The sequence below is a fragment of the Macaca thibetana genome, chromosome 5 (assembly GCF_024542745.1).
Source record: "Macaca thibetana thibetana isolate TM-01 chromosome 5, ASM2454274v1, whole genome shotgun sequence".
NCBI classification, from domain to species: Eukaryota; Metazoa; Chordata; class Mammalia; order Primates; family Cercopithecidae; genus Macaca; species Macaca thibetana.
In genome coordinates this window covers 83490718-83513549 of record NC_065582.1, presented here as the reverse complement: position 1 = coordinate 83513549, position 22832 = coordinate 83490718, and the positions used below count along the sequence as shown (strand labels likewise).

At 35.8% G+C, this 22832-nt stretch overlaps 1 protein-coding gene across 2 annotated transcripts in view; it reads right to left on the bottom strand.

Moving 5' to 3' along the window:
• Nucleotides 1-4322: 4322 nt before the first annotated feature.
• PPA2 (inorganic pyrophosphatase 2) overlaps nucleotides 4323-22832 on the bottom strand; it is a 1020900-nt gene continuing 1002390 nt past the window's right edge. For both annotated transcript variants that reach the window (XM_050791496.1, XM_050791497.1), the window contains 3 exons: nucleotides 20765-20834; nucleotides 5614-5650; nucleotides 4323-4520 (listed from right to left, as the gene is read on the bottom strand). In XM_050791496.1, coding sequence (XP_050647453.1) covers nucleotides 4492-4520; nucleotides 5614-5650; nucleotides 20765-20834 — 136 coding nt within the window. In that variant the 3' untranslated portion in view covers nucleotides 4323-4491. The remainder of the gene's footprint in view (nucleotides 4521-5613; nucleotides 5651-20764; nucleotides 20835-22832) is intronic.

The window sequence follows — 22832 nt, the reverse complement described above, 5'->3', positions numbered from 1 at the left end:
CTCCCATGTAAAGAAGGATGTGTTTGCTTCCCCTTCTGCCATAATTGTAAGTTTCCTGAGGCCTCCCTAGTCATGTGGAACTGTGAGTCAACTAAATATCTTTCATTTATAAGTTACCCAGGCTCAGGCAGTTCTTTAGAGCAGCATGAGAATGGACTAATACAGTACATTGAGTGGAGTGCTGCTATAAAGATAACCAAAAATGTAGAAGCAACTTTGGAACTGGGTAACAAGCAGAGGTTCAAAGTTTGGAGGGCTCAGAAGAAGACAGGAAGGTGTGGGAATGTTTGGAACTTCCGAGAGACTTGTTGAATGGTTTTGACCAAAATGTTGATAGTGACATGGACAATGAAATCCAGGCTGAGTTGGTTTCAGATGGAGATGAGTAACTTCTTGGGAACTGGAGCAAAGGTGACTCTTGCTATGCCTTAGCAAAGAGACTGGTGGCATTGTGCCCCTACCCTAGAGAACTGTAGAACTCTGAACTTGAGAGAGATTATTTAGGGTATCTGGCAGAAGCAATTTCTAAGTGGCAAAGCATTCAAGAGGAAGCACAACATAAAAGTTTGGAAAATTTGTAGCCTAATGATGCACAAAGAAAAACATTTTCTGGGGAGAAATTCAATCCTGCTGCAGAAATTTGCTTAAGTACAAGAAGACGAATGTTAATCACCAAGACAATGGGGAAAATCGCTCCAGGGCAAGTCAGAGAACTTCACAGCAGCCTCTCCCATCACAGGCCTGGAGGCCTAGGAAGAAAAAATGGTTTTGTAGGTTGAGCCCAGGCCCCCTTGCACTGTGCAGCCTTGGGACATGGTGCCCTGCATCCCAGCTGCTCTAGCCATGGGTAAAAGGGGCCAAGGTCCAGCTTAGGCCATGGCTTCAGAGGGTGCAAGCCCCGAGCCCTAATGGCTTCCACCTGGTGTTGAGCCTGGGGGTGTACTTCTCAAGAAGTGAGATTTTGGAACCTCAGCCTAGATTTCAGAGGATGTATGGAAATCCCTGGCTGTCCAGGCAGAAGTTTGCTGCAGGGGCAGAGCCCTCATGGAGAACCTCTGTTAGGGTAGTACAGAAGGGAAATGTGGGGTTGGAGCCCCCACACAGAGGCCTCACTAGGGCACTGCCTAGTGGAGCTGTGAGAAGAGGGCCACCATCCTCCAGACCCCAGAATGGTAGATCCACTGACAGCTTGCAACCGTGTACATGGAAAAGCCACAGACACTCAACGCCAGCCCATGAAAGCAACCATGAAGGTGGTTGTACCCTGCAAAGCCACAGGGGTGGAACTGCCCAAGGCCATGGGAGCCCACTTCTTCCATCAGCATTGCCTGGATGTGAGACATGGGGTCTAAGGAGATCATTTTGGAAATTTAAGGCTCAATGACTGCCCTATTGGATTTCGGACATGTATAGAACATGTAGTGCCTTTATTTTGGACAATTTCTCCCACTTAAAATGGCTGTATTTACCCAATGCCTGTACCCCCATTGTATCTAGGAAGTAACTAACTTGCTTTTGATTTTACAGGCTCATAGGCAGAAGGGACTTGCCTTGTTTCAGATGAGACTTTGGACTTGGACTTTTGGGTTAATACTGGAAAGAGTTAAGATTTTGGGGGACTGTTGGGAAGGCATAATTGTGTTTTGAAATGTGAGAAAGATGAGATTTGGGAGGATCAAGGGGCAGAGTGATATGGTCTGGCTCTGAGTCCCCTCCTAAATCTCATCTTGAATTGTAATCCAAAAGTGTTGGAGAAGGGACCTCATGGGAGGTGATCAGATCATGGTGGCAGTCCCCCTGTGCTGTTCTTGTGATATTGAGTGAGTTCTCATGAGAGTTTATGATTTTTATAAGGGGATTTTCCCTGCTTTGCTCTGCACTTGTCTCTCCTGCCACCATGTAAAGGACACGTTTGTTTCCCTTTCCTCCGTAATTGTAAGTTTCCTGAGGTCTCCCCAGCCATGTGGAACTGAGTCAATTAAACCTCTTTCCTTTATAAATTACCCAGTCTCAGGCAGTTCTTTATAGCAGCATGAAAATGGACTAACACAGTGCGAACTTACTCATTATCATAGAGATTACATTTCACCATGAGATTTGGAGCAGACAAAACACCTAAACCATATCAAATGGATTTACCTCGCTAGCAAGGCTCACTAACTAGGTAGCATCTGAGTACTACTGACTGCTAGAAGGAGAAGGGGAAAAATACTAGGTGTGCCTTATGCCACAAGAGGACCACCAGGCACAGCTTACTTCTTCGAGAGACTAACGTCACATGCCATAAATCCACTATCTATCTCTTGATAATTCCAGCTAACTTTTTACAACTATTGCAATAATAGTACTCTATTCTCTATCTTTCTGTAAGTTTTATTTTCACAATTTAAACAATATATCAAAAAAAGTAAAAAGAATTCGTTCTTCTCTTACACTCTTTCTTGTCCCTCCAAGAGGTTCATACATTACCAAAGACACTTCAAAGAGAATATTTACTCCTGGAATAATCATTTAAACTCTCTGTGCCTGTTTTCTTATCTATAAAATAGAGGAGTGCTCTGCGCTTTGCCTACATTGCAAGGCAGTTGTATGTGAGAAACTGCATGCATAGAAGGATGGAAAAACCATAGGATTTACAGCCACAGAGTAATGGGTTCTATCTAATCCTGGCTCTGAAACTGAACTAGTTGTGTGACTTTGGACAAGTTATAGAACTTCTCAAGTACAGGCATATAGGGTATATGTACACATAGTATCCAAAACAGTGCTTGTTATACAATAGGTGCTCAATAAACAATAACTGTTATCATAACAGTCTTTTGTAAACCACAAAGCACTTTAAATGCAATTTGTTAATGATGATATATAGAAAAAGGGAGAAAAAGTAGTGAACAAAACTGGTAAGAAAGAAATGCAGTATTCAGAGTGTGAGTATTAGATATGTTTGAGGAGTGAGTAGCATTGCATAGCTGCAGGATGGGTTTGCTGACAAAAGGAGAGAGTCTGATTTTTATTGTCAAGAATATAGAAAACTATGCATAGAGGGCATTTTGAGAAAAATATAACAAAATAGGATCTATGTTGTAGGAAAATCACTGTTTAGAAATGTGGAAGATGGTATGAAGGGAGAAAAACTGGAGGCAAGACAACCACTTGGTTAGGAGGTAAGAGTGCATGATACTGATCTATAGCAATGGGGATGAGACAGAGGGGCTGGATCTGAGTCATGGAGAAGAGATAGGAGCCTGTTAACAAGAATCCAGTGAAGTAAGGGAAAAATCAACAGAGTAGGGGTGTCAACAAATGAGGACAACAAATAAACATTTAGATCATCTTCATGAGTAAAGAGAAGTTCCATATGATTTCAAGGCTTCAAGTGGAAGATTTAGAGAAAGTCAATTCCATTGTTCAAGAACAAGGAGAAAGGAGCATAAGTGCAAGTGAAGATGAATTCAGGTATGGACAAGAGAAGCCAAAGGCATTTAAACTGATGACCAATAGGTAGACACCAGAAAGAGACCTGGGTTTCTTATGGAGATTTGGGAGTCATTGTTACAGAGGTCACCGTCATAGAGGGAGTTGTCACTACAGAGTGACATCCCATAGAGATTATGAGAGTCATCCCCAGAGTCATCACCATAAGCGGAATGAATGAGAATCAAAAAGAGATTAGGATTTCCAAAACAATAAGTTACAGGAAGGAGCCTGAATAAATGTAACACATTTACACAGGCATTAATAAGAGTAGAGGTTGACCAAATATTTAAAGCCTCTACCAGCAATGGACTTGAAAGGAATAATACAGTATGAAAATGAAAGTAACAGTTGTCTACACAAATTTTATTAATTTATTGAATTTGTGATTTTTACATCCAATCTATAGAAATAAAAACTAGTAAAATCAATGGGTTCCTTTAGGTATAGAAACTAGAATTGGTCAACTCAATGCCTCTAAATTTGTGCTATGAAATGAAATAAAATCTTTTTTTTTTTTTTTTTTTTTTTGAGACAGAGTCTCTCTGTTGCCCAGGCTAGAGTGCAGTGGCATGATCTCTGCTCACTGCAACCTCTGCCTCCTGGGCTCAAGCAATTCTTCTGCTTCAGCCTCCTGCATAGCTGGGAGTACAGGCATGCACCACCAGGCCCAGCTATTTTTTGTATCTTTAATAGAGATGGGGTTTCAACATATTGGCCAGGTTGGTCTCGAACTCCTGACCTCGTGATCTGCCCACCCCGGTCTCCCAAAGTGCTGAAATTACAGGCATGAGCCACCGCGCCTGGCCAAAATCTTGTTTTTATATCAATAAATGTCCAAAGGAGACTAATTTAAAATTCTGTTTATTTATATATTGCATAGCTCAAAAAGTTTGAAAAACTGAAGTTTTAACAGGAAGTCAGTAAATGCTCACAGATCCCCTTAGCACTTGGGGAAAAAGAGTCTTAGAGTCCTTAGAGATGGGAATCTTGACAGCAGAATTTCAGATGTTTCAATCACTTGCCAAGGAAGTGCCATACTTGCTCTGCATTTAAAATGGGGAAAGAGGGTATTGGGGAAGGGATAAAAGAAAGAAGGAGGGAGAAGGGAGTGATTAATAAAATTTAATTTAGACTTTTAGGAAATATTTAGGCAGATACAAACAGTCATAAGCTCTCTATCTAAAGTTGCATTTCTCTATTTAAAGCTATTTCCCTTTAAACTTTTGTCCCAAGTTCTCTAATTTGGCCCAAGCCTTATATAAAGCTATATTAAACATTCTAGAACCTTCCTACTTTATTTCTTGTATCTTTCTGGGTCATTTTAGTCTCTAGCAGACAACACAGAAGTGCTACAACATGAAAGGTTTAGATAAAGCTCGTATAGTAAAATTTGACTACACAAAAAATACCCCAAATGAGATAGTATTGCAAAGAAACAATTTGTTAGCTTACCATATAAGGAATACAGTTTGCTTTCCCATGAAATCATGTCTATGGATTTACTCCTTTCTAAACATGTCATACTTGACTCACAGTAAATAGTTCTCATATTTCTTCCAAATCTGCAACTTGAATATTCTTCTAATATTTTATATTAAAACAAAAAACCAAAAGCCTTGCAATATTTTGAAAGACAAATGATGTGTGCACATGCTTAAATTTTGAAAATTTCACTACAGAGCATTTTTACTTGTTTATTAAAATAGCTTCAAATAATGGTAATAAAAATATTGTATTTATTTTTAATTCTACAATAGTATAGGTTTTAAGATCTTCAGCTAAAATAAGTGATTCATTAAAATAAGATAAATATCTGAATGTAAGAGTTTTTTTTTTTTAATTAAGTTTTTAAAAATTAAATGTGTCAGAACTGGCTGGAATATCTCAGTACTTCACCAAAAAAAGTCACTGTACAATCAAATCATTTTCTAGACTAGAAAAGTAGTTAAATGCATTCTCTTTATTTTCTGAATTAGAAAATATTTCATCTGAAATTTCAGCGACTATTTAAAAAATATTTCACTTAGCTTATACAACTTTTCAATTTATCTATTTTTATTTTTATGTTTTGACTTCCGCTACTGTAAACAAATAAATTTATACGCCTCACTCTTAATGAATCAAAATATACCATACCTTCTTCATTACTTTCTTTATTCGGTGAAGATAATACCTGAAAATAAAAACAGAGAAATAATCTCTGTTACAATAAATATTTATATGTGGAAAGTGCATCCAGAAAAGTTTTTTCATGAAATTATAGAACAAAGTTTACACACAATGAATCCCTAACCTGAAAAAGGTAAATATTCCCCTTTGTTTTTCATTATCATTGTTCATTCTTTCAGATAAACAAACCACGGACTTAAGAGTGAAATAAAAATACTTGAAAATATTTTTTTAATCTTAACCCATGGAATTCACTGAAGGTCTTGCAGCTGGGAATGAGAAGAAAGGTTTTCTTTCAATTGCTTCCACAGCTGATGTCTTGAAAGTTAAAATCAAGCACACACACGCATATTTAAATATACGTTTGTTCATGCTTGCTATAAAACACACACTTGCTATAAAATTTATCTGTTTTCTAGAACTTTAAATTATTGTTTCTGTTTATTCTGATGGCTGGACCAAGATTCTTAGAACATACAAGTTTGAAGAAACATTTTTCTGAGATAGTTTTTTTCCCCATAATTAGGAACAATACTTTTTAACACTCCATTGGAAGATCCATTTTCCATAAAGAAGAAGCCACAAAGACTATTTAGTTTAAAGAATCATTAGAATTTACATCTATGTGTCCACCATCCAAGTAGAGAAATGAAACATGCCAGGCCCCTCCCCAACTATGACCCCTTCCTTCCTAGCGATAACCCTACCCTACCCTGATTTTATAACACACTTTTCAGATTTCAAATTTAATAATTAACTTCTAATTCTCTGAATTTGCTGACCTTCAATAGACAGGAAATACCTGCCTCTAGCATTTGTTAAGTCTGAGGCAGAGGTACAAATGTACAAATATACATCTAAATATTTAAAAGTTACAGTAACTCAGGCTAACAAGTGATGAATATATATATGAAATGTGTTCCATCTCACTATCTTGATACAAGTACCTTTGTAATGACCTAGAAGCTCTCATTTAGGATTCCAGACACCTTAGAGACATGTGTCTGGATATGGCAGAGGAAGGAAAAGAGGCCCTCATCCTGCTCCACTTCTCTCCCTATTCTAGGCACCTTTCTGCATTTCAAGGGCCTCATCTGCACATGGGTAGAAATTCAGTAGCCCACATATCTAGGCACCTTTTACCTCCAAACAGCCACCCACTGGCCCCTGCAGAAGTAACGGTGGGTACAAAGTCCACAGAGTCAGGAGTGTGGACCTGGGGAGATGTGTAGCCTGGTATCTACAGAGGCCTCGGAAACACGCTTAAACCTGTCTGGGCAGAGGATTCCAGAGTCCTGGGTAGCCAGGATGTGGTCTAGAATGGGAGCATGCCCCCTAGTGAGTCTAACTTTGGCCCCTTGTGGGGATGTGGTCTAGAATGGGGGCATGCCTCCTGGTAAGTCTATAACTTTGGCCCCTTGGTCTTCTTGCCCTGTGGTAAGATATGCGACTAAATAAGGGCCAAGTATGACCCTCCAAAAAGCAGGATCTGAGAAAGGCTCTCCGTGCTTAAATCTGAGGGCAGTACTGAATAGCCACCACTCCACAAGAAGAAAGATTTACATTTCAGCAATATTAAAATATTCCCTATGATAGTTAATTTTATGTGTCAACTTGGAGGGTGTTCTTAGATGAGATTAACATTTAAATCAGTGAACTCTGAATAATGCAGATTGCCCTCCATAATGTTGGTAGGCCCCATCTAATCAGCTGAAGGCTTTAATAGAACAAAAAGACTAGTCTGTCCCAAGCAAAAGGGAATTCGCCAGCAGACAGCCATCAGATTTCATCTGTGCAGCTGGCTCTCCTGGGTCTCCACGCTGCTGGCCTTCACACTGGAACTGCATCATCTGCTTTCCTGAGTCTCCAGCCCTCCAGCCCAACTGCAGATTTTGGACTTGCCAAGCCACTATAATCATGTAAGCCAATTCCTTATAATAAATCTCTTTCTGTATATGCACATCCAACTGGTTCTGATTCTTTGGAGAATCCTAATAAATTCCCTCAAATCATAAATAGTTTAAAGTTATTACTCTTTCTACTCCGTTTTAAGAAAAAATCTGAACAAACAGACTTTGTTTTATTTTCTTTATATCAAAAAAAAAAAAAAAAAGAAAAAAAAAAAGGATAGTGTAACCATGTAAATAAAATTACAATTTTATCTTTTTTTTGGTTTGTTTGTTTTAGAGATGGGGTCTCGCTAAGTTGCCCAGGCTGGTCTTGAACTTCTGGGCTCAAACGTTCCTCCCACCTTGGTCTCTCAAAGTGCTAGGATTACAGGCATGAGTCACCGTGCCTGGCCTAAAATTACACTTTTTTAAAAACATCCTTTAGTTTTTCCAAGTACTTCAAAAAGAATAAAATCTACTCAGCTTGTGCACAAAGAAAAATTCTTAACCATCATTGATTTTTGGGATGGTAGGATTTAAATCTGGGTATGACAGTAACACAACATAAAAATTGTACTCCTTGAGATTAGGCATTTGGGATTTGATGGCTCTATTTTTCTAAACAGACCATAAAACGGGGTAACCTGCTTCTTCTATGAAATTGCTATATACTCCTTAAGTTGTGCAGGATGCCTATTTGTGTCCTGAACAATTTAAGGAGAGTATAACAGTACAAAATTTTTTTCTTAAATTAGCTGTTTAGATTTCCAAGTTCAAATTAGCAGCTGCTTCTTGTTGGAGCTGCCAAACATTTCAGAGGAATAAAATGTATAGTGTATAAAAATAGAATAATTGAGCAGCTTCTCGTTAACCTAAAAAGTATTACAGAAAAGAAATGAGCAAGCTACTCTAAAACATTTATCGTTACATTTTAAAATAATTTCCAGAATGGTTTTATTTCTTTATTCTTAAAATAAATTTCTCAATTGATAGAATATATTCAGAATATGCAAAGCCATATGATATATATTTAAATACACACACCCACCCACCCACCTCATCATAGGTAAGTCTGACACTCAGAGATAATGATAAAAATGTGAAGGTAATTTAAAAAATTACCATATTAAAAGAGAAACTATCATTTAAATTTGAAAACATCAATTATAATGGATTCATGATAAACATTAGCTATTTGACTCTTTACCTACAGTCGATGATTTTCTGGTAACTAAACATAATGACAAATATAACATTTACTTACAGAAAACGGAACAAAGAAATGTATGGAGCAGTACCCAAAAGATCACTAATCCCAATTATTCACTCTCAGGGGATACTATGATTACATTTTCATCGTAAGAAACTAAAAAAAATAACTTTTAGTTACTTACTTCTAATTTCTTTTAATGTAATACCTCATCTAATTTCTTAGTAGGAAAAGAATGTGGACATCCTCTACTCACCCAAGATAAATTATCCACCAACAATGAGTATTTTTTTATAGTCTCATTCTAAAAATGCTATTTCCATGGCTGGGTGTGGTGGCTCATGCCTGTAATCTTAGCACTTTGGGAAGCCAAGGCAGGTAGATCCACTTGAGCTCAGGAGTTTGAGACCAGCCCCGGCAACATAGTGAGACCATGTCTTTAATTAATTAATTAATAAAAATGCTATCTACTCCTCTTCCTTATCCCAAAAATCCTTCTCATTATCTTTATATCTTTAATTGCTTTCAAACAAATCTAATGGTTTCATTACCAAAGTATTCCTTTCTTTTCTATTTATATATAAACTGTATTTTAAATATAAACTGTTAATACAACTGCTCTGTGCTTAAGTGTCTCTCTTTCAAATAACTCTACCAGGTCCCTATAAGCATTTTCACCTGCAAGTTACATTTGTTCAAATGAACAAACATGACACACTGAACCAATATAAAATATCCTGCTTTACTATATCTAACACAGGGATTGATATTATGTCATTTTACTAAAAGAGTTCAAAATTAAAGGGAAAGAAAACAGGTTCCCAATTTTTCATTCAGGTGATGCAAGGTTTTAGTTGAATTAAAGTGTCTTGGACATTGTCTTTCTTTTTCTTTTTTTTTTCTTTTTAGAGACGGGGTTTTACCATGTTGGCCAGGCTGGTCTCAAACTCCTGAACTCAAGTGATCCACCCGCCAAGGTCTCCTTAAATGCTGGGATTACAGGTGTGAGCCACCGCGCCCAGCCAGACATTATCTTTCTGCATTGTATTTCCACACTTCATAAGGCAGTTATGCTACATTCATTTTACTTTTCACATAATCCTTTTCTGATTTTTTGCTTTAGAATCAATAAAATGTCCAATTCTTAGTTATTCATAAAGAAGACATAAAAATATTTTAAGTTCATGTAAGTTTAATTTCTTAATACTTCCTCATCAAGCATGCATTTAAATGGCTAGTAGCTAAGTAAGTGATTGGTTTTACTTTCACTAACTTTGTCTACCATCTGGTGGTAATGCACAGCAGGGCTGTTAAGGGGCAAAAAGAGAAAGAAGAGGGAGAAATAACACTAAAATAATGTCTTTTCTTCAGAAGTCAGGGTCTGGTTCTAATCAGACCCTGACTTACGAAGAAAACACGTTATTTAAAACATTTTTAAATGAATTCCCATTAGGATGTTCATTCTCAGGGTCATAAAACAAATCTGTGTGACATAAATATTGTAGGGTGATCTTACTAGAAAATTGCATCCTAAGATCAGTTCTACTCCAAAAGAAAATACAGTCCTCTTTGATGGAGAGATAGCTTTGATTAAAGTGAGTGCCCTTAGAGGGAAGTACTTCTTGTCTAGGTAGTCTGAGGGGTCAAAGCAGCCCTGGTGATAAGAGGGTATCCCAGTCAGACTAACCTCAGAGATTAGTTCTGAGCTGGCTCAATTTCAATAACCAGAAGCCAGGGAATGCCTTCTCCTTGTGGACCATGCAAGGAAGCTGTTATTGTCATGTCATCAGGAAAGCCCTAAATAGAGATAAAGGCTTTGCCCAAAGGAACCATATAAGGAACATGCTGTTATAAGTCCTATCCAAGAACTCTATAATGAACCCCACCATTCTTCTGCTGGTCATTACTTCTCCTATTTATAACTATTTAAAATATTCATTAATTGGTATTTTCTTATTAGAATGCAGAACCCCTAAGAGTGTGGTTCTAAGCTGACTGCTTTATTCACCCATCTTGTTGTGACCCTTAGGAAAAATAAAACACAGCTTTGGTGTGATTTTTTTTTTAAGTGCTATTATTCTGAATGATAACAATGCCTCAGACTCACATGAGATGCTTATATTGATGGATTCACCTAAAGTCCTTCACCCGGATTCATCTTTGAGTCTCTACATAAATGCCAATATGCATTTTGGGATGAAATAGATGGCCACGCTACATGCTGATGTTAACTGCCACTGGGATTCACCTTATGGCCTTGGCCTCCTGAATGCACTGCTTTTTACCATTCAGCTAAGAAGTCTTGCACCAACTATAAGACAACCATCCAAATTTTATACAACACTATGGATATTGTTGCTTAACTGAAGAAATAAGATCTACCAAATGTAGCCAGAAATAATACATTTATACTGAAGTTCCAATTCCCCCTTGACTTTTTTACTTCAAAACACTATCCATTTAGCATCCCATGTACCATCATCACTATCATCTGAGTCTTGTGTGCTCCAGGTTTATCTGAGACTAGTTTTAGTGGAAATCTGTCCATGAACAGGCAAAAACAAAATCAGACTGAGGGTGCTAAGACCTCTCTGAGAGGCCTTCTATCTGCCCAGTTTTAGAAGTCTTTAACCTTTTGAACTTCTTCCATCACTACTACGAGCTAGAGGTTCACAGTGGCATGGGTCTGGTTCCCTAGAACTGAGCAAGTGTATAACTACTTACTCTTCTTGGCCTGAATTCCAGACTGTAAGAGTTTTAAATCCCTGGAGTTAGGCTGTGCACATGTCTGAGGCAGGTCTGGGAATCCTTTAGCACCGAATATGGCTCTCTCCTAGCTCTATATGCCACGAGTTTGTGTGTGGAGCCTCATAAAGTTCAATCATTTTTCCAGTAAAATGACTACAGTACCAAGTATTAGCGAACCTTACACATTGTTTAATTCAAATTTCCCCCAATTCTGTATAATGCCTAGAGTGTTCAATTTCCTCAAAGAGGAAAGTGCTTACACAAAGCACAAGGAAGAATTTTGGGAAAAGAATTCCCAGATGGGAAGAGTGGTTACACCAACTACTTTTCCCCTCCACTTGTTCCACCTCTTCTTCCTTCCTTTCTTCCTATTAAATTCTCTGAAAGTAGGACTAATTCTCATATGTCTAGAAAAATTAGTAAGGCTGACTTTTCCAATATCCAACCATGGAATGGGTCAACTCAGAAAGAAGTGATATCCTCATCAGTAGAAGTATTAAAAGAAGAGGCTGGAATAGAAGGGATTTCTCTCTCTGTGGTCAATTTAACTCAACTAAACCTACAGCAGTAATGACAAGTGTAACACCCAACATTTATTGAATACCTTATCTGCTGGACATTTTTACCTGGATTAGTTCATTCAATTCTCCACAACAGCCTGATAAGATACTATTAGTATAAGCCCCATTTTATAAATAAGAAATCAAAGATGTAAATAAATTAAAATTTGCCTCAGGTTATAAATTAAAGAACTGAGATTTGGACCCAGACAATCTGATCTCAGAAATTTTTTTTTTTTTTTTTCCAAAAGACCTGTCATTAGACTAACACTGACCTGAAATAAACTACATGTAAAGTCTGTAATTTGGTAAGTTTTGACATATATACACTCAAGAAGCCATCAATATAATGAAGATGATAAACATATTCACCACTATTCCTAAAAGTTTCTCCATGCTCTTAAAAACGAGACTGGAAAATCCTCCTTCCTGGCTCTGTCTGATCTGGTTTGCATCATTATACCTTAGCTTGTATTTCCTAAAATTTTATATAAATGGTATGATAAAATGTATATGATATGTCTATTTTCACTCAATATATTTTTTTAAAAGATTCAGCCATGTTGTGGCATGTATCAATAACCTATTCCTTTTTATTACTGAGTAGTATTCCTCATAAATATACTACAAGTTGTTTATCCATTCATCTACTGATGAACATCTGGGTTGTTTTCAGTTTCTATTACAAAGAAAGCTGCTGCAAGCATTTGCGTACAAGTCTTTGTATGGAAATACACTTCCTTTTGTCTTGGGTAAATATATACGAGTGGAACGACTTGATCACATGGATCACATGGTATGTACGTGTTTAACTTTTCAAGAATATACCAAACGGTTTTCCAGATGGTTGTACCATTCTGCATTCTAACCAGCAGTAAATGAGAATTGTAGTTCCTCCACATCCTTGCTAACAGTTGGTTTGGCTGGTCTTTTTACTTTTAGACATCCTAAAAGTGTATATTAGCATGCATTGTGGTTTTAAATTTGCATTTAATAACTAAAGTTGAGCATCACTTCAGGTGTTTCTTTGCCTTCTTTATAGATTTGGTGAAGTGCTCATTCATATATTTTGTACTTTTTAAAAAATTCTTTTTTGGGGTCATCCATCCATTTACAGAGCCATATATTGTAGATCTTTGAAAACTGAATGTTTTGTTTTCTTGAGTTGTGAAAGTGCTTTATATATTCTGAACACAAGTCCCTTTATCAGATACATAATTTTCAAATATTTTCTTGTAGTATGTAGCTTTGCATTCTCCTAAGAATGTCTTTTGTAGAACAGAAATTTTTTTATTTTGATGAAGTCCAATTTATCATTTTAAAGAACAGATTGTGCCTTTGGTGTCATATCTAAGAAATACTGTCTAACCCAGAGTCAAAATAAGTTTAAGTTTTGTGCCTTAAATTTAGGTATAGGATCCATTTTAGACAATTATATACAGTGCAAAACTGAAATGTGTTTTTAAAAATATGAATAACCAATTATTTAAGCACTATTTGTTGAAAAAAAATCATTTTGAAAATCAGTTGTCCATATATATGTAGGTCTATGTGTAGATTTGGTTACACTAATCTATCTTTATGCCATTACTATATTCTCTTGAATATATTCTCTTGATTATTGCAGATATATATATATATATCTCAAAGCAACTAAGCAACTATTTTTGTATACTGGCTCTTGTTGCCCAGGCTGGAGTACAATGGCATGATCTTGACTCACTGCAACTTCTGCCTCCCAGGTTCAAGCGATCCTCCTGCCTCAGCCTCCCCAGTGGCTGGGATTATAGGCGTCCACCACCACGCCTGGCTAATTTTTTGTATTTTGTTTTTTTGTTGTTGTTGTTTTCTTTTTTTTTTTTGAGACAGAGTCTCATTCTGTCGCCCAGGCTGGAGTGCAGTGGCACGATCTCAGCTCACTGCATCCTTCGCCTCCTGTGTTCAAGTAATTATCCTGCCTCAGCCTCCTGAGTAGCTGGGATTACAGGCGTGCGCCACCATGCCTGCCTTATTTTTGTATTTTTAGTAAAGATGGGGTTTCACCATGTCGGCTAGGCTGGTCTTGAACTCCTGACTTCAGGCGATCCACCCGTCTTGGCCTACCAAAGTGCTGGGATTACAAGTGTGAGCCACCACAACCGGCCTGCAATGGTTTGCTATATTAATCTCATGTCCTGCAATCTTACTAAGCTCACTTATTCTAGTCGTTTTTAGGTAGAATTTGTTGAACTTGCTACAGAGACATTCATGCCACTTCCCTCACAATCTGAATGCCTTTTACATCTTTTTATTGCCTTATTGCACTGGCTAGAACCTTCAGTACAATACTGAACAATAGTAGTAGAAGCCAACTGGGCTTAGAGTTGTGCTTATAGAAAGGTTTTTAAGTACAAATTTAATTTGTTTATGCCTATGTCGTCTTCAGTGAGCTTTGGTAGTTTATGTATTTCAAGGCATCTATCAATTTCATGCAGGCTGTCAAATTTATTTATATAAAATATGTTCATATTTCTTATTTTTCTCTTAATATCTGTAGAATTAGCAGTGATACTACTTGTTTCGTGCCTTACTTTGAAAAATGTGTCTTCTTTTCTTTCCTGATCATTCTGCCTAAAGGCTTATCAGTTTTACGGTCTTCTCAAAGAACTAGCTTTGGCTTTATTAATCTTTTTAAATTGTTTTTCTGGGCATATAAATTTTTTAAATTACAAAATACTTCAAACATATTCTGTATGCAGAGACCGTTACAACACATACCTACTCTCTAGATTTAGAAGAGTTAATATTGTCATTTCAGATCTTTATAACTGAACTCTTTCTCCCTGTATATTAAAAATAAAAATCTTATTTATTCTCCTCCCTTCTCAGGGGTAACTTTTGGCCACCGTGCTGAAATTGACATTTACTTTTCTTATTTATGTTTCTAAAATGTAATACCATATATGTTTGTATTCATAAAAAATATGTGCTACTGCTTTTTAAAAAATATATAAACGGTACATACTGTATGTGTCCCACTTTTTTCACCCAGTCTCTTATCAATAGACATTTAATTCCGTTTCTAATTTTTCCATTTCTGATCATAAACACATGTATAGTGTCTCTGTAAGATGTGTACCTAGAAGGTAATTTCTGAGTAGTGAATTATAAGCATCAAGTTTAGTAGAAATTACTTAACGTTCTTCAAAGTAGTTGTAGCCATCTATATGCCCATCATACCATCAAGTATGAAAGGTTCCCTTTCTTCACTTGCCTAAAAACTCTTGGTATTAACAGACTTTTAAACTTCTGGTAATCTACAACTGTAAAATTGTATTGTGTTTTATTTTGATCCCACTAATTACAAGTAAGATAAAGCAAATTATGATGTTTAGTGGTCATTGTATGTTTCCTCTTTTGTGAGCTGTCTATTCGTGCTGTTTACACATTTTTTTTTCTACTGGGTTATCTTTATCTTGTGAGTTTGAATAAGTTATTATTTTAGATGCTAGTCCTTTTATCATTTATATGAAAATATCTCCTTCCAATCAATGGCTTATCTTGTGACTTATTTTAAGGTTTCTTCTACTGTTTACAGTTTTTTCCCCCCTTTACTTAAATTTATTAATCCTTTCTAGTTTATTCTTGGCCCTTTACTATTTCATATATATTTTAGAATCACCCTGTGAGGTTCAGTGAAAACCTCATTGGGATTCAGATGAAAAAAACAGACTGACTTCATTAATTAATATGGGAAAAATGGCCATCTTCATGATTAAGTATTGTTTTACAAGTTTATTTGGGTTTTCTATTTATTCTTGATTTGATATTGGCAATTTATATTTTAAACAAAATTCTCAATTCATCTGTGTTTAGAAAGTTGTTGCAAAAAGCTTTTCAGTATTCTCTTCTGATTATTTAAATATGTCTTATGCCTGTAGTTATGTCTTCATTTTAATTCTTGCTATTTTTATTTATGCCTATTCTATTTCATCATCTTTCTTGCCACAGGTCTATATAATTAGTCTTAAAAGAAAGAAAATGCAGCTTTTGTTTTAGTTGATCCTGTCATTATTTGTTTTCCGTTTCATTAAATATTTACTCTATTTTCTTCTAATATAAAAAGTCAGAAAAATGAACAGAGTAATTGTTAAGTTGAACTTCTATAATTTTCTTTCATTTCTGCTATATTGTATACATTTAATTTCTCAAGAACTATTTTTGCTGCATTACATAAGTTTTAACATACATTGACTCAGTTGTCTTTCAATTTTAAATATTTTAGCTTTAAATATAAATTATTTATATTTTTCAGGCCTGATTTATGTATAAGTACTTTTAAATTTCCAAACACATGAACATGTGTTTTCTCTTAATATTTTCATAATGGATTATATTGTAGACAGAGAATGTGGTCTGCATGACAGCAAGTCTTTTGCAACTCTCTCTGTGGTCTAATATCTATTCAATTTTTGGAAATGTGTACATATACTTGAAAAAATCATGTATTCACTAATTATGTATGTCCATTAGATTAATCTTGTACATTTTGTTTGAATCTTCTCAACATTCCCAAAATAATATTTAGCTAAAGGGTCCTAAAAGTAGCATCTTAACCCCCAATAGTCAAATCAAATATCTTTAAAGACTATCAACTAATATTATCTGAAAGGCAAATCATGTCTTTGCATACACATACACACATGCACACACAAACACACATTCTTTGTTCTCTATAAATGCTCTGAGCCTTGCTCCCTGAAATAAAGATCCAACTGTTAGTCACAAAATTCTCAAGTATTGGGGAAGAATCTCATATCTTTTGGCTATAAAATCAGGTGGTTAAAAAGAAAAAAAAAACTTTACAAAAAGAAATGTAGGCTGGGTGCGTTGGCTTACACCTGTAATCTCAGTGCTTTGGGAGGCTGAGGTGGGAGGACTGCTGGAGGCCAGAAATCTGAGGCCAGCCTGGGCAATATAGTGAGACCGCCCCCCCCCAACTACCAAAAATTAGAAAAACTTCGCCAGGTGTGGTGGCACACTCCTGTAGTCCCAGCAACTTGGGAAGCTGAGGTGGGAGGATCAATTGAGCTCAGGAAGTCAAGGCTGCTGTGAACTATATGATCATGCCACTGCACTCTAGCCTAGACGGCAGAGCTAGAACATGTGTCTCAAAAAAAAAAAAAAAAATCATAATAATTGAGTGGTCCTGCAGTTGAACTATTACATACAGGGTCCTGTTGCCAGGGTCCACATGCTGTAGCCCACTGAGAGCACTCTCTCTGCCTTTTATGGTTCCCTAGTGTGTTGGGATCAAATGAACAAAACTTGTTACGATACAGTCATGCTTTCTGTGATGATATATAGTTCAAACATCTATATTTGTAAACAAAGCCCAATAATCATTTTGATCATTTAAATTCTCCTTCTGAAATCTTTTCAGATCTATCCTTCTTAAGATCTCTAACCTAAGTACAATAAATTACTTCTGTAGATATTTTCTATTTTGTTTCTAAGATGGTTCTTAATAATTTTCATCAATTTGTCAGTTTATATTTTATTTTTCTTGGATATTCTGACAATATTTTTCCCAACTGATTTGTACGCATTGTTGGATGACTAACAATTTGTTTAGTCTCAGTGTTACATTTAATTGTGTTTTGATCAATATATGTTTATCCAGCATATACTTCCTACAATAGTTCTATTAACCACTGAAAAGTTTAGTCTATTTATTTTCTTTTCTTTTCTTTGTCTATTTTAAAAGTACAAAGCAGTTAACCATATTCTAAAATCTCAATCAACACGTCCTAAGTATTCTAGCAATATGCATCTCAAAAGTGAAAACTTCCATTATTGTCTGGCCTTTTAGTGACCATACTTCGGACTCATTTAACACCTACAGATAAGTCTCAAGATAATATTACTTAGGTACATGTTAGACTTGTTAATTTGCTCATTCTAAGCTACTAACAAAATCTGAGTCTTCTAATTTGTTTCATACAAACCCAGGACTTGATACGGTCTGAATCTGATCAAGTATGATGAATGACTTCTGCTTCTGTGTCTTCAATTATTCTTAGCAATTAAAGGACAAAAAAAAAAAAAAAAACCTGACAGCACTTTGAAGACTGCACAATATTCAGTATACAGCAAAATGAAGAGACATGGAAATATACACCTAAATAATCTGATTCAAACACTTCAATGTGATTCTGAAAAGAGGAAATGAGACAAAATGCTTTTATGACAAAGAATTTCATTATTACAAATTAAACTTTATATGAGAAGGGTGTTAACTAATCTGGGCTCTAAGAATCCCAAATCATTCATGAGGGTGCTAATGGGGTAATTCTTTGACTTACAAATATTTAATGATGAAAACTGGCATACATGAAGTTCCACTGAGCTAGTGAAGAGGCACTGGTTTCTCTAATTTGTGAATTTCTGATGCAGTATTCTCAGTGAAAAATTATTCAGTATAGTGTCTTCTTCATTATTATAAAGCTCAACCAAGTTACCAAGTCAGGTAATTAAGGCTGTATGTTAACCTTTCTGAATTATAATCTTATTCCTCTAATCTAAATAGATCATATATATGTCCTCCAATTTTTTTTTATTGTTTTGCCACTAATGTGACAGAAAGCAATGAAAAAAACAGGATCTAATATAGAAACTTTGAGCCTGTGGCTAATTTTAAGACAAGTATCTACTGTATTATTTATGAATCTACAACTGAAATACATGGAATAGACTTAATCTGAGATTAGTGAGACAGACTGCTTGTACAAAGATGAAAAGTTTTTGTTTCCCTTCATTTTTATCCTTAAAGAAGTAATGAAAACCAAATTCTGAATATAATCTACATAGATACAAAACTGATAACTTGGAGAAAATAATGTGGCCTGCATTATTGTGACAGCTTCTTTGTATCTTCTTGAATCTAATTATGGCCTACAGCCCATTCTCACCAATGCAGCCAGAATGATCTTGTTAAAATCAAAGTCAGATTAGACCACTCCTTTGCTGAAAATATTTTAATGGTTCCCTACCTCATTCAGAATAAGAAACGCAATCCTTAAATAGCCTGCACAGAGTCTTTCATAATTGACCCCCATTTTCAAACCCAGATCCAAACATTTCTAATCTCATCTCCTTTCTCCCCATACTTTCTCTTCTCTACCAGTCACTATGGTCACCTTGGGTGTTTCTTGAATACCTCAGAAATCCTCTTGCCTCAGGGCCTCTGGGAGTGTGGCCTTGAATGTTCTTCCTTCACCTGACCTTACCTTCTACAATTCTTGGCACGTATTCAGCCCTCTTCTTAGTAAGGCTGTGGCTGGCCGCTTTTTTAATAACTACAACTCCTATCCCATTTCCGGCATTTTATCCCCTTGTCCCTGCTCATTTTTGTCATTTTTCAGAAGGCATTTTTGCTCTCTGAAACGTTCATTATTTTACTTGCATATTTCCTTCTTATCCATCTCTCCAGATAAAATGCGAGCTACACAAGGGCAGAGGTTTTTGTATCTTTTCTTTAATAATGCATTCCCAGCACCTATATCTTACCACATACCAGGCACTAGATAGTCACTACATTAGTGAAAAAAAAAAAAAAAAAAAAAAAAACCCAATAAATTAAAAGCAGCCACAGTGATCAGCTAACATTTAGGAACATTTTAGTTGTTCTTGGTGTAAAGATCTAAATTCACTAGTTTTTCAACTTCATAGTTCTTAAAAACCCTTAATTTATAAATGATATTTCTAGCCTAAGACCACTCCTAAATATACTTTATATAAGCAATATTACTTGATTATCTGAATATAAATTTTCTAATTTAGTAATCTCTGAATCAGTCATTAATTTACTAATAAATTCAGTTGCCTCTATGCAGCATTATCACTAAGACATATAAAAATCTAAGCATATCATCTCAGCTTACAGAAAGAAAGCATGTGAGACAGCCAAACTAAAGGGAAATAAAAAAGCAAAGGGTCTTACCAATTTTATTTTTCTTAAGGTGAAAAACGTAATTTTATTTTATTTTCAATTTTTTTTTTTTTTGGAGACAGTTTCACTCTGTCGGCCTGGCTGGAGAGCAGCAGCACAATCTTAGTTCACTGCAACCTCTGCCTCCCAGGTTCAAGTGATTCTTGCACCTCAGCCTGCCAAGTAGCTGGGATTACAGGCATGTACCACCAGGCCCAGCTAACTTTTTATATTTTTAGTAGAGATGGGGTTTCGCTATGTTGGCCAGGCTGGTGTCAAACTCCCGGCGTTAAGTAATCCACTTGCCTTGGCCTCCCAAAGTGGTGGGATTATGGGAATGAGCTCCCATGCTGGGCCAATTTTTTTTCCTAAGCTGGAACTGTGCCAATAGCCAGTTCCAATGTAGAGGCTGGGCAGAAGATAATTCATGGAGATACAACAGTACAGAGGAGAGCATATTTATATAAACAATAATAAACTGATGATAAGAAAAGCAGCATCATATGAAATTAGCTAAATGGTTAATGTACTTTCAAATACAAAATTTAAAAACTCAACTAAAAAGTTTTAAAGTTTTTCATTTAAATTCCTTGAATTTAAAAAGTAGATTTCAGTGTGATTTGTAAACTTTATGCTTCTCAAAAGGACTTGACACATTTCATTGCTAGAGATTTCAGAATTTCTACTAGACTTCCTATGACATTTGTAAGATTAAAGGATGTCTTGGACGTTTGCCCCTTACCGATTCAACTAATGATCTTGCTTCCTCTTGAGTGCAACGGAAAGGGCTATCAGATATCTGCACGTTTGTGCTGGAGAGGAAAAGAGAATGTTATTATTAAACAGGATAAAAAGAAACAATTACCAAAAAAAACCCCAAAAACTAACTAACTCCAAATACTCCACATCAGTTGTATACTTTCAACCAATGACTAGAAACTGAATGAATAAAAATTAAGACAATGAAGATTATTGTATATTCTTTCAGGCAAGGTTAAAAGTATAGAGTAGTCCACAGCAAAGCACTCTCCAGAATGACAAAAGATTTTTAAAAATTATATTACACAAATCCTAATAATTTCCAGGTATATATAAAAAGCTATACCACAATTGCACTTCACCTTTATTGAAGAAAAGAGGAAGCAAATTTGACCCATTGAATGGGACCTAGGATAAATTTTCCTCTAAGCAAGGTCACAAACGTAGTAATGAGCTACTTAAAGTTTTTGCAGAATCTCTTTCACAGATAAGGAGATTAAAGAGGAAACTATATGAATATAAAGTTTATTTTCTTATACGTAGGGAAGTTCAGCCAGGCATAGGAATAGCAGCTCCTTCCCTGACTAGGGAAGCCTCCATAGAGTCAAACGCCACCTTTCCTATACCTCTAAAAGCATGCCACTCATTACATATTGCCAATCTCTAGACGAAAGCAAAAGCATTATTCCTCTGAAACATATTAAGACTGATTTTTTAAAATTTCATCAAAGGAACAGGCAGATTAAAATGGATAAAGAAAGAGGTGGTAGAGAAGGGAGTTAAAGCCAAATTAACTTTTTTAAATAGAAGAAAAAGTGATTAGCAGATCCCTAAAAGATAAAATAATAGGTAAAACACACGTAAACATATTCCCCCTCAAGTGGACCTAAGGATATACATTATCAAATTTATTTTCACAATAGCTTTGTGAAATATATTGAGATATCAGTGATAAAAAACATCTGTCTATATCTCGCTGTAATTGATGACACTGAGTATACAGTGATTATAAGTGGTCATTTTGGTTTTTATCCAGACTCCTAATGTGGGATTCATTTTCATTCTTGGCATGAATAGAATTTGATGAAGGTTAGCAGTAACATCTTTAAGGCTAAGCTTTTTTGCCACATGGCACGTTTACCTATGTAACAAAACTCCACATCCTGCACATGTACCCCAGAACTTAAACTAAAAGTTGAGGGAAAAAAAAAGATGAAGTTTTCTTGTATTCTCTTTTCTACAGCTCACGTTTAAGCAAGCTGAAAATTGAAAAAGGCAGAGCCTTGTAAGTCAGATGTTTCCTTGATGACTGTCAAAAATAAATTTAAAAAGAACCAGGCAAAAAATTAGACACTGTAAAAAAAGTGCTGGTCCTGTGAAGAAAGTATGGTATACAAAGTACTAATTACAATACATTTAATGCTTTTAACATTATAACTAAACCAAAGTAAAACATTCCCTGGAAATTCTGGGAAAAGGATGGTGGATGGGGGGGGCGAGTCTTTTCTAGATACAGTTGCCATATAAAATACAGAACAACCAATTACATTTGAATTTCAAATAAGCAACAAACTATTTGTTTGGTAGTATAAGTATGTCCCAAATGTTGAAAGAGACACACACACTTACATGGAAAAATATTTGTTATTCTGAAATATTTAAATAGAAGAAAAAGTGATTTAACTGGTGTCCTGTATTTTTAATCTGTTAAATCTGATAACCTTACTTCTTTTTCTTTTTTCCTCTCTCTCTCTTTTTTTTTTTTTTTTTATTATACTTAAGTTCTAGGGTACATGTGCACAACATGCAGGTTTGTTACATACATTTACATGTGCCATGTCAGTGTGCTGCACCCATTAACTCGTCATTTACATTAGGTATATCTCCTAATGCTATCCCTCTCCCCTCCCCCCACCCCACGACAGGCACCGGTGTGTGATGTTCCCCTTCCTGTGTCCAAGTGTTTTCATTGTTCAGTTGCCTCCTATGAATGAGAACATGTGGTGTTTGCTGACAACCCTACTTCTAAAGTAATCCTCTACTCCTACGAC